Source organism: Plectrocnemia conspersa, unplaced genomic scaffold (genome assembly GCF_051122295.1).
Source record: "Plectrocnemia conspersa isolate PC_06_02 unplaced genomic scaffold, ASM5112229v1 ptg000003l, whole genome shotgun sequence".
Lineage (NCBI taxonomy): Eukaryota > Metazoa > Arthropoda > Insecta > Trichoptera > Polycentropodidae > Plectrocnemia > Plectrocnemia conspersa.
This window is the reverse complement of record NW_028277167.1, coordinates 27021799-27035000: the sequence shown is the minus strand read 5'-3', so window position 1 is coordinate 27035000 and position 13202 is coordinate 27021799. Positions and strand designations below refer to the sequence as shown.

The window sequence follows — 13202 nt, the reverse complement described above, 5'->3', positions numbered from 1 at the left end:
CTTTTACTATTCACTTCCACTGCCTATAATAAATATTTTTATGAGTATTGTTTTATTTATCTTTAAAAATACTTTTTATAATTTTAAATCAAGGTTCATACCTTACTAATTATATGCGGATCTATGGCTAGGATTATTACGAACGGACTATGTTGTTCTGAACACAGTGTGTGGATAGCATTCAAAACTATAAGTACCCTGTCTTGTTCGCAACTGTCTAACGCGTCAACTAAAACAACTAGGCGAGTTTGTTGTCCGGTGAAGGCATCTAAACACTTGACCTGAATAAAAATATTTATATATATAATTTAAATCTGATTATTTAAAATAAAAAAATCATCAATGGATTGCTGACACCACCTCTCAACAACTTTTTTGTATTTTGTATATACAGGCGGCCCTCGACTTTCGCACATAATTGGTTCCTGAAAATGTGTGCGAATGTTGAATGTACGAAAGTCGAGGGAAGTAAAAAAAATTGAAATTGTGTGTATTTTAAAATATTTATTTATCAAGTAAATATAAGATGTTTAAGAGGCGTTTAAGAGACACGTTTAAGTGGGGTTTGCGAGTGTTTCCTTTGAAAAGTTATTAAGAGTTAACTGTTTTCCACTATTCTTCATATAGTATTTTATAACATGCTATGTTTTTATTGATCGCCCTACGCATTTGAGATATGCGTTCTCCATTGGGATCACAACCTTCTATAATATTTAAAAACTTGTCAAGGCGCGTGAAGGCTTCATTAATCTTTTTCAAGTGTTTTCCAAAATAAACCTGTCTCATCTACATTAAATATTTGGCTAGAGGAATATTCTACATTTTCAATAATTTTGGATAATTAGAAAATAAATTCTTTTGCAGCATCTTTATCCGCATCAGGCGATTCTCTAGTAAATTTAATATTATAAAAAGAATACCTCATTTTAAAATTGTAAAACCAACCATTACTTGCTTGAAAGACCGTGTTAAAATATTTTTTTAATTTATCCTTCCAATCTTTGTGCAAACTAAGAGCTTTTGCTTGAATAATTGAAATACTCAGAGGGACATCTTTTTGATGTTGGTCATCGATCCACGAAGACAAAGATTTTCCATTTCATCCATGTTTTTTTCTGCTGTGTTTTTTTGGAAACATATCTTTAAAGATTGCGGAAATATATCTTTATTTTCCACAATTTTGAACGTATTTCTTAATTATATTTTTATTTTGCAAAATTGAACATATCGTAGACCTGTTTGTATCATACGAACGTCCGATTGAAGCAAAAGATTCACCGCAATCAGAACGTCTAATAATTTCCATCTTTGTCTTGAATCGTGTGTAGTTTATGAGTCCTTGATTTATTTTTGTTTGTATCAACACAAGTTTTTTCGTTTCTCACTCGTGTTTATATTTTATTTAATTAAAAAAAAAAAAAATTAAAAAAAATTGTTTTTTTTTAAATGTGCGAAATAGCGAATTGTGCGAAAGTCGAACGTCCGAAAGTCTAGGGCCGCCTGTACACGACGTGTCAATATAAAATAAATATATTTGTTTAGCTCAGGCAAATCTAACGATATTTAACAGTTCTCAGTAATTCCGTTATGTAACAGAGAAATTAATGAAATACCCTTTTAATGATAAGGATGGCTGGCGAAGTGAAAATAAATTCAGTTAAATATTAGCAATAAGTAAGTCTCAATAATTATATTTAAATAAATATTGCGCGAGTGTTTTAATTAAAATATTCAATATATCGAAACAATAGTTGCCGGGATTTTCGAATGTTTTGATTTTGCTAATCAATAAACATGCGAGTGGTACTCGGATTATTTTTTGTTATTTTGTCAATACTGGTATTATTGCAATCCCTAGCTGGAGTACCTTCTGGGACTTTTACATGTTATATATGACACATACTACATCCCCTATAATATTTACCATATCTGTAAGCAGTGCGACTTCTGGCCGAAGCGCTTGTAAAAATCCTTCAGGTTGTTTATCTACGTTGCGTTTGATGTGCGATCTCGGAGAAAAAACTAAAGCAGCTCCCATTCGTCCTAAAGTATGTAAATTAGCTACAATCGCGACCGATAATAGAGCCGCAATACCCATCAACACCGCCTTAAATATCGACAGCTCGCTAAAAGCATAATAAAAATAATAAATTATATCATAAAAATAAAAATAATTTATAAATTAGGTACTCACGATTCGCTGTGATTCTGAGATAAAAAAACTACTAATACACATATGCCGACAATGGCACAAAGAAAACACACCTCGAACGCCATAATGTTAGGAATGCAACAAATACGACGCCATCTGAAATTTACATAAATAATATATGAGCAAGATGGATTATATGCAAATTAAGCCATGCTATTTTTTATAATAATTATGTAATATATATCTATTACAAATCTAAAAAGTATTAGTGAATCATAAAATATATTTAAATATATAATATAAGACACTTTATATCCAACATTCAAAATTCTTATTAGATTTTTTGCACGATTTTTTAGTATGTGTCGCCGCCTCTATTTATTTCATTACTCTACGGTTAACACACATGAAATAATTATTTAAAATACCATAAATATTAGTATTGTAATGTACATAAAAACCGTTTCACTGCACTTTTCATTCTACTGAATGTCAAAATTAGAAATGAAATTACAGAAAATGGTTTAAAATAGAAAATAAAACAAAATTATGTACATTAGTTCTTTTACCAGACGGAATTTTTAATTTTTAATATAATTATGTATCATGAATAAATTTTATTTTTAATTATTATTAATTACCATTAAATAACAGTGGAAATGTGAGATTTTTTTAAGCAATAATAAATAATGGGTTAATAAATTATATACATACCTCCAGTTGGCAGTGGAACGAATTGGTTTTGGTCTAAAAGCCCTATATAACCTAGTGCATAAACGTCCGTATTGATTTTCTAAAGCGTCCGAAAGACTAACCAACATTTGTATGACCGATGCCTCGCCTTCTTGCGTACTACTTTTAGCTTGATCGGTAAAATGGAATCTGAGAAATAAAATAATGTATATTAAATAAGTATTATAACAAGAAGCATTGAATTGAAATATACCTGACTGGTTGAGACGGTAACGTGTGAGTACATTGTGGACCAGGCGGATGACAGAAAACAACTTGTAACACTAATTGGAGCGAGTTAAATTTGTTACTTAAAGCTAACATCACAGTATAAGGCCATGCCCATTCGTATCTGCAAAAATAAAGTATTATTGCATATGAATTGATTGTGATTATGACATTGGACACTCACTTGCGACTGGCGAACCACAAAGCCATCAGTATAAAGTAAAAAAGTATGAAGAGTAAGGCCGAGGTAGCGAGAGATAAGCCCCACGATGCTCCTCCTAAGTGCGCTATGGTGCCTCCAGCTATAGCGCAGTGCCAAAGACCCCAAGCAACCGCCCAGCTCCATTGCCACCCTAATTCGATCCATTGTCTAGCGAAATTCTTCATTTCCTCTAAAAGATAAGATAGAAGTCTTATTTTTATGAGTGATTTGGAGTACTATTGTTATAATCATACATATAAAAACTACATGATATATCACATTCAAGGACGTGTTCTGTCCCCATTGATCTTACATATGTAGACATGTGACTTTGTCAATATAAAGATCAATGTTTGATTGGCAATACTTTCCGCTTCAAACTTTATCATAATGATTCAATGATTCTTTGAGAATTGTCACATAATAAGTAAAAAGTGCTATGCGTATGAATGTGATATTTTGTGTATACAGTGCACAATCTATAGAAGTAATAACTGGATGATAAGGAATATAATGAGCAATTCTGACAGCAATAAAAATATATATACCTCTTAGCTTATTAAGTAAAAATGATTTTCCAGAGCCCCAGCGAGCATATAAGCCGACGGTGATAGGCATTGATAAGCTAGGCTCTGAGAGCATATCTGCTAAAGCGCTACTGTACAATTCATAACCTAACATGCTCTCGTTATCATCATTGGTATTCAATCGCCTTGCGCCGAATATTTGGCCTAAAATTGTTTTCGGATAGTTCATATCAATGTTGTATGGAGTCTCTTTTGCTCTGTTTGGTCTGTACAACAGTTGACTGTCTTTCGGATTCCTTAACAATATTTCAACGATGGCCTAAAAATATATTTAAATTAATAAAATAGTCATTTCATAAATAAAATATCAGCAAAAGAGTCTCACTTTTGATCTCGCTCTCATTGCTATATGCAAGCAGGTGTCTCCTCGCTTATCGGCGACGTTCACTTTGGCTTTCTTGTCCAGGAGCAGTTGAACCATTTCTGTGTTTCTAGATCGAACGGCGCGTAATAAAGGAGTATCGCCTTCTTTTGTAGCTAATTCAAGATCAGGATTAGATAGCAATAAGAGCTTTAATATTCCTACGTGGCCTTTTTCAACAGAGTTGTATACGGACGTTTTCCTATCTTTGCCCAAAACGTCGACGTCTGCGTATTTTTTCAATAATGCTTCTACGATAGAGTGGTGACCGCCTTTAACAGCATGAATGAGACAAGTATCTCCGCCACGATCCTGAAATAGATATCAATTCTTGAAAAGTTTAATGATCCAAATATCAAAAAAGCTCATTAAAAATGTATCCGATTCTTTCTTTTGTTTTTTTTTAATTAATTTTATAATTTTCAAAACCAGCTCCACCGACCTCACTGTGTGTAGAGCAGCAAGGTCAAGGCCTCCTTCTCTCTTCCAAGTTGAATTTCGTAATTATAAATTGCTAGGGGGGAGTACTGTAGGGCCCATTTATATATGAATTTATTTAGGTTTTATTATGACAAAAATTTGAAGACACTCCGGTAACACTGGCCTGACGAAGCACACTAACCTGAATATTAATATATGCTCCGGAATTAAGTAGCGCCACTGCTATTTCAAAGTAACCTTCTTTACACGCCAGCGTGAGCGCAGTACATCCGTCCTTATCCAGAGCATTCACATTTGGTTTGTGTTCTAACAGCATTTGAACTATATCTATATAATTTCCTGTAAATAAAACCATAACAAATATAATTACATCCACAAAGCAAATTTTTTATATGAAATATAAAAAAAAAACCTTGAGTAGCTTGCAACAGAGCAGTCCAAGAGTACATCCCAGCTTGATCCGGTAAAGCTCCGGCTCCGAGCAACGCTTTAGCAGACACACTATCGCCTCTTCTTGCGGCCCATACTAAAGCAGTAGTGCCATATTTATCACCACTGTTAGGCCTAGCTCCAGACGACAATAAACGTTCTACTATAGATGAATGGCCCCGTCCTGCGGCCCAGATTAATGAACTAAAAGAAACATTCTACATAAGATCTATTGATCAATCATAGTTGAAGAATTTATAAATCTTCCTACCTTATATGATAACTACCGTGTGCGTTAACATCAGCGCCTCGTTCCAAAAGCAAGGTGACTATCTCTTCGTGTCCTTTATACGATGCCCAGATCAACGGAGTCCAGCCTCCCTTTATTATATAAATATTTTTTTATTCAAAGTTAAATGTATGTAGAATTAATTATTTTACCATTTCTTGATGATCTACATTGGCGCCATGATTTAAAAGATCCACGCAAATGTTCAGTCGGCCAAGCTTGGTTGCCAATAACAATCCGGTCCAGCCGTCATTGTCTTCGGCGTTCGGGTCGGCACCGTGTGCCAGTAGTTCTGTGACCATCGATGGACTTCCGTGTTCGCACGCCACCATGAGAGCAGTTGTGCCATTCTACAAAAAATATGCCAATTTTTTAACAAGCATTTCTCTATTTCTAAACCTATAAAAAGCATCTCCCCTGCATAGAAAAAAATAAACATTATTCTCGGTAAATTAAAAATTAATAAAAAATTTAAAAAGTGTTCTTTTCTCATCTTTTATTTATTAATAATATATTATTATTATACAAATGAGCACGAAGCAACACCACAAATAAAAACGTTTAGAACTTATTTCGAGGAAAGAATCTTCAAGTGTAATTTTTAACTTACAGTATATTCCGCTTAATCGGACCACTGTTTTATCGGGATGTTGGCCAAATCCCAAGGAAAAAAACAAATAAGGGAGCTTTTTTTAATATGTAAAATTTGTAATCTGTCCTTATGGGACAATAAACAATTTGTTTGCCCGTTTAGTGGCAAGTGGATGAGTCGTCCATCAGCGATTCATTTCGCAGCTGAAGATATCATTTTAGTCTTTACTTTATAAGATTTCCTTTCTCTTCAGACGTTTCCTGTATTGTATTTTTGTTAAATCCTTCGCAAGCTGATTAGGATGGTTCGTTAGTATTTCTTTATATTTTGTTTTTCTTGTAGAGCTCTTCTTTCACCATTGACATGTTCAGGTCCGGTAGATGTATGAATTTGGAACTGTTCCTCCGTAGGTAGTGTCGTCTGGATGTTTTGTATTATATAATATATATAGCATATTCAGACATTAAAGAAACTTTTGTTTGTAAAATGAGTTACGTTGTGCCAGACCATTAGCGTGGGAAGAGAACTAACTAAACGAATACCTGTGTTGATTTTGTACAATTACAATTCTACAAAAATGTATTTTGGGGGAGGGGTGGAGAATTTGCCACTCCTCCCTTGAATTTGGCCAGAAAAATAAATGTCATTTAATTAAATTCTATGAATCTTAATGAAATTTAAATATTAGAAAAGAGCTGAAATGACGTCCCTATCCCTAAAAGAAAATCTAAAAAAAAACAGTCTTGAATTTATCCCGAAAATATCTTTCAAAATGTGTAATTTCAGTAAAATCATATCGGAATACATTTTCATCGGTAGATGTTACAGTGAATGTGTATTTTTCAGTAAAGTTATATTTTCACTAGTGAAGTCCAAATACATTTTCACCAATAGATATATATTTCTACTAGTAAAAATATAGTTTAACTGATTTCAAATTTTCATATGTAGCAATATTTACAATTAGGTACTTATTATTATTTATTCACATGCGATGTACAAATGTTACAGTGAATGTGTATTTTTTTAGTGAAGGTATGTTTTCACTAGTAAAGTCCTAATACATTTTCAACAGTAGATATATATTTCTACTAGCAAAAATATAATTGAAATAATAGGCGCTAGTGAAATTATATGCTGCTCTAAAATGTCTGAAATTTAACAATTGCGAAACGTCCATTTGCTGTTCAAATCCAAACCTAATCTAATGTAGTTTAGTTCTACAACTAATTATAGTTTTAGAACTATCATTAGGTCAAGTGCTAAATACAAACTAAGCCAACTCATCTCACATGAGATGTTTGATATTACACTATATTTTAAAAATATAATAGCTATCCTTACCGATATTACTACGGACTTCTGATATGAGAGTATTGGTTAAAGTATATCCAAACAGAATTTTGGTCAATAGGAGGGCGCAAAAAATATTATCACTTCTAAGGAGTCAAAAATTCACGCCAAAAGCAAAAAATTTGTGTCGCGCTGTCGCAGTGGGAACGCTCGGCAACGAGCGGTAAAACTTAGCCAGTCAGTGGGCGTTTTTTTAATATTTCCAGTCAGTGGGCGTTTTTTTAATATTTCCATTTTATTAAAATTCATAATATTTCATTAAGAGACATGCATTTTTCTGGCCAAATTTAAGGGAAGGGGGGAAACCCTCCTTCCCCCCCAAATATCGTTCCTTTTGAAAGTCTTGCTTGAAGATGCTCCTGAAGTTGGAAATTTTCGAGAATAAAAGGATCATTCACGGAAATTTAAAAAAGCTTGGCAATGTATCACAACGAGATCAAAGCGAATCATAATCTAAAATTCGTAACGCTCTTATTAATATATTTCCTCTTACTCAGCGCTAAGAAAGAATAAAAATTAAATGACCTCTGATTTTTTTGGATTTTCCTAATCATGAAAGAATATTTGGCCTAGCAGCTGTTTCAAATTAAAGATCCTGTTTCAAGATTGTTACAGACTAAAGTGATATAAAGCAGGGCGTTGAACCATTATTTTTTTCGTTCTGGTTTATTTAAAAAATATATATCCGTTCGGTTCTGGTTTTCGTTCCGGAATAAATATCGGTTTTTACGATTTTCGGTTCGTGATTATTTTTTAAATATTTTTATTTGTATTAAATCATATTTTTAAACATTTTATTTCTTCTATTGTTTATAAGCAAACTATATTATTTGTTACAATAATATAATATAAATAATAATAATTAATTAGAACTATAAATATATAATATATGATAAGGATATAATTTATTCAAGGAAACATATGTAAACAAAGCATATTCGTATATTCACCGTTGAATTATACAGGATTCTTAGCTATATTTATTTATAATTAAAGAATATGAAAATTTCCTCTAATTATTAAAATAAATAAATTTTTTATTGTTATTTATTACGACATACTGAGCAAAGTAAAACACTGGGAAAAAAAATTTAGACAAATACATATAATTTTAAAAATAAAGGGGTGTACACAGCTGTGTACAATGGGCGGTTTAGGAGTAAAACTGTTTAAAGCATGTTCGCTCAACACAACGTTTTCTTATAGTCCGCAACGGCAGTGACCTCGGTTGTGGCAAATAACACAACGCAATGGTTTTTCGTTGCGCTCGGGGTTGTGACTGTTATTTTTTAGCTTGTTGATTTTCGTTTTTGTACGTCGTATGTACTCTCTAGCAATCGTCCATCTGAAGATTAGTCACCTGTCCAGTCTTGCTGAGTAAAACATGCATTCGCCAAGCATTACAAATGGCCATATCCAGTAAGTAGGTAAAGATTTCTCACCACCAATTTTTTCTTCTTATAGGCAGATGAACTGATCCATTTGGTGGACCCCACCCATTCCTCTGTTGTAATTTATGAACATTCTTGTGATATTGAGTTCTACCTTTTGCTTTTGAACCTTGCATCATCTTTTCACTTTTACCAGACACTGTCAAAATTGGTTTCCATTGTGACATTTGGGACAATCGGCCAGCAGATTTACGATTCTGAAGCTGAGAGGATCAGCAGAAACTTCTGTAGACTTGCCGCAATAAACATTGAATGCGTAGCAGTAACCGTCTGAACTTTTGCAGTCCAATTCCGATAACCGAACCGCACAGGTTTTCCCATAATGAATTGTATGCCTGAATGACGGCCAAAGTATTTAATCATTCACAGACAAATTTTCATGAAAAACTCACCATTGGCACGAGTTTCTCTGAATGAGATAGCACAACGGTCTCACTTTGAACATTTTATTATTTAACAACATGATACAGTGTATCAAGATGCCCATTGTACACGCTTGTGTACAGGGCAATAAAATATTACCTAGCACATGGTAATTGAAAAATATTGTTATACTAATAGTATCTCGCGTTATAGTCGAGTCTAAATATACATAATAATAAAAAAACGAGTCAAAATATTTTAATATATATATAATAAAAAACGATAAAAACATCTCACCTAAATAATTTTTTCAAATCCGTATAGTTTCGAAATAAGTAATTACTTCCATAATAATCATAGAAAGAAAATACCAAATCACGCTTCGAACAGGTGTACACAAGTGTGTACGGTGGATTAAACCAAAGAAAGCACTCTTAACACAAACAAATTTTTTTGTCTACTCTTGGTACATGGTTATAGTAATACAATATGAATTGAACGTCCACATCTCAAGAATCAGGAAATCTATGTTTCTATTGCCAATTCTTTACTTCTTAAAAAAACTCTAAATCGACTACCTTTTCATCGGATGTTTCACTATATGATTGTGCTTGTTTATTTATGATTGAAATTGATTTCTTTAAAAATTATAATTTGTTCCAAATATTTTCGTTCCGGCAAAAATAACGGTTTTTCCGGTTTTCGGTTCAATTCCGGATCGAAGCCCTGTTATAAATGAGACGAATCACTGATGAATTATCTAAGTGTAACGCCTTCATAATAACAAAACTAAGTATATTTGGTACAAATAATTTTTAAGAGTAAATAAAAGATTTTGAAAAAAGTACTAACTTCATCTTTATCGTCTATCAACACTTGCTTGTTGGATAGAAACGCCTGTAGTGCTCCTAGATTATTCTCTTTGATGAGAGCCGACAGTGAACGGAAGCAGAGTGAAACCATCGATTCCGTGCGGTGCAAGCTCTGGAATATACAAAAAAAATCATGATTAATAACAAAAATAAAACATTATAAAAACAGACATAATGTACAAAACACACTGATGCAACAGAAACACATTGTTAATTCGTAGGGTAGCGTATTTCAAAAGTAGCCAATACTCATACAATTCCATTTGTGAGTTGAGCTACGTTAATATATACACATTTTCTTTGATATCGTACACTTTCTAAAAGGTTTTTTGTGTGAGACTCAAAAGCTGATAAGTCAGGCGCATGCATGTAAAATTTAGTGTGAAAGCTTTTTGAATAAGCAAAAAAAAAACACGACGGCGACCGGTCGAGTGCACATAACAACACTTCCGTTTTGTTGTATATAGCATTGTTAGGTATCTAGACTACAGCATCGCCGGTTCCAGCTCCAGACTGACCGTGTTGGAGTGTCGCCGCAGACCGAAGGCACCCAAACCGTGGAAAGCGCTGCTCAGCTTCCTGGAAGCTGCAGATTCCGAAGAAGGCGCTGTGATGGTGAGGGTCGGTATATGAAAATGAGGAGCCGATTGAGGTCCGGGATGACTGGTGCTACCGAACTCGGGTAGATGTAGATGTAGAAACGAGGCACCTCTCCGCCTCGGTGTATTCAAAGGGCTCGTGTTCGAAGGTCCCACGCAGATACTATTGCTCTTGACTCTCTTTCGCTTGGACTCGAACTGTGGATCTTCCTTGTCTTCTAAGCTACTCTTATCAGATATAGGAATGTCTGATTCGGACGAATGCAAGCTAGGCGACGGCGTACTCGTCTTAGACGTCTCTTCGGATAGGATCGAGAGCCTCTGCGATTCGTTGTGTTGGGCTGGTGCCACTTCGTCGAAATGGATTGGCGGTCGGGCGACATTCTTAGGCTTGTGTATGCTACCTATGAGCGCGGTGCACACGTGCATATGACTCTTTTTGTTTGACATCATCTAGCTGCGGGACATCGTCGCTTCGACACCGGAATGGCTCAAGCACTGGCATCCACACAGCCGATCCAAGAATGTATTGCGGTCAAAAAATAAACTCCTACAAGTTTTTCTTAGCTAGCGATTAGCCGCAGTCTAGAAGAAGTAAAAGTATTGACATTTTCCGCGACCAATAACACTCCCTGCCAAATGGTATCTGGCAACCGAGATGAACGATCAGTACGATGGGTATTATTTTTTTATGAAAACACTCACAAATGTCGATAGTACAATTTTAGCCAATCTTAAGTGAGGCATTCTAAACGAGCTGACGGTAAAGACAAGATAAATCGATCTAGACTAGGTTTTATAAATGACTAAAAGCGATTAAGCAGCCAGATACCATATTGGCGTAATAGGTTTAGATAGAGAACGGTTCAAAAACTGGTCTACGCGATCTTGGAAATTGGTTCAAATTAGTCGCGGTCAGTTTTTAAAACGATTACAACCTCATTGTCACTGCACAAATATTAGTCATGATAATTTACATGAAGTTTTCAGTTATCCTTCCACGAAACTATTAATTACGTTCACATGTGTGGTCCATGCCAAAACATAGTCAAGACTCATTAGATAATATAATAATATCGAAGATGCTCAAATTGTTTTTACGTGACCGTGAAATATTCAATTGATTGTTTTTTTAAATACATATAAAAACTTACAACTGTATAGCTATTCCGATTTCGCATTGTCACTCTCTTGGAAATAGTCTCAATGGCATCCATGGCCAAGATCACTAACCTACCATCTGATTCAACAGTTGGAAAATAACTAAACTATGACCACTTCCTAACGACGCTAATTAGAGCAATTTTAAGGAAATTGTTTTCCAGTTAATTTCCAAAAAATAGTATTTAAAAGCAGAATTTTACATCTTATTTGTCAACTCTAAAGTTGAAGTGTAAACATCGTGGACTATTTTGAAATTGCGACAATTTTCCGGATTTTCTTGTTTCGAATTATTCATAGAATAAATATATATTTAAAAGACTATAAAAAATCAAATATAAACTCAACTTATGAAGATAAAAATCAAAAAGCTGTTGGCATCAAAATCACTTTTATGTCAGCTAAATAACTGAATAGCACGTTTTTATATTTAGTGAATAATAATTTAACTATAACATATTTTCCTATTAGTTTGTTCTTAATGGGTCATAAATAAATGCTGATGTCTCAAATATTCCGTCATACACATGAATGTATCATATTTAATTATTTTATTTATAGATGATTCACAAAATATAATAAAATAATACACAAAAATTCCGCAAGAATTAAATAGATTTCTGTATATAAAAGTGGGAAAAAAGTATTTTATTTTAATTTTTACAGTATTTTAATATATATTATAAAACTATACTTTTTTCTCCAGTTTTTTATTATTTTAATTTCTATTTTGAATATTTTTTTACCACTTTTTTTAACTTTTTCTTTAAAATAATTCAAAAAAAATTTAAAATAAATAAAAAAAATATATTTATTTGTATTGAAAAAAAAAAATTTTGTATACAAATAAATAGAAATAACATTAATATCAAAATATAAATTTATTATCATGATATTTACAATTTTTTTTACAAAAACTACAACAAAAGTAGATTCAATCTCGTAACAGAATACAAATTATATAAAATGCTAAATACTAAAAAGGAAATATATAATTGCACTTTAGATTAAATTGTTTCCACTATAAATTTGATACGGTTAATTAGTTTAGGTTAGGTTTTGGTTTGAACAGAATTTTTTATTTACATCGGACGTATAAATGTTACAGCGAATGTGTATTTTTTGATAAAGATATATTTTCACCAGTAGATAAATATTTTTATAGCGAAAATATAATTTAACTGATATACGCTAATATGCTGCTTTAAAATGTCTATGAAACTCAATTTGACAGTTGCGAAACGTTTATTTGATGTTCAAACCCAAACCTAACCTAATGAAAGTTCTAAAACTAATTATAGTTTTAGAACTTTCATTAGGTCAAGTCCAAAATACAAACTTAGCCAACTCATCTCTGAGAAGAAAATAAGCGGAAGTATAAGAACAGATA

General features: G+C 33.1%; 1 protein-coding gene across 13 annotated transcripts in view; it reads right to left on the bottom strand.

Moving 5' to 3' along the window:
• The window catches only part of Arms (Ankyrin repeat-rich membrane spanning), a 70503-nt gene that overhangs the window by 8839 nt on the left and 48462 nt on the right, over positions 1-13202 (bottom strand). For 10 of the 13 annotated variants that reach the window (XM_088183331.1, XM_088183337.1, XM_088183327.1 and 7 more), the window contains exons 2-15: positions 10033-10164; positions 5574-5771; positions 5404-5513; positions 5116-5336; positions 4885-5042; positions 4227-4574; positions 3863-4160; positions 3297-3504; positions 3099-3236; positions 2867-3034; positions 2195-2308; positions 1925-2126; positions 102-281; positions 1-23 (exon numbers count right to left, since the gene is read on the bottom strand). The exon at positions 1-23 is cut by the window's left edge and continues 172 nt beyond it. In XM_088183331.1, the coding sequence (XP_088039457.1) occupies positions 1-23; positions 102-281; positions 1925-2126; positions 2195-2308; positions 2867-3034; positions 3099-3236; positions 3297-3504; positions 3863-4160; positions 4227-4574; positions 4885-5042; positions 5116-5336; positions 5404-5513; positions 5574-5771; positions 10033-10164 (2498 nt within the window). Of the gene's footprint in view, positions 24-101; positions 282-1924; positions 2127-2194; positions 2309-2866; positions 3035-3098; positions 3237-3296; positions 3505-3862; positions 4161-4226; positions 4575-4884; positions 5043-5115; positions 5337-5403; positions 5514-5573; positions 5772-10032; positions 10165-10570; positions 11237-13202 lie in introns of all 13 variants that reach the window. The other 3 variants (XM_088183325.1, XM_088183326.1, XM_088183336.1) reach the window with 1 other exon arrangement.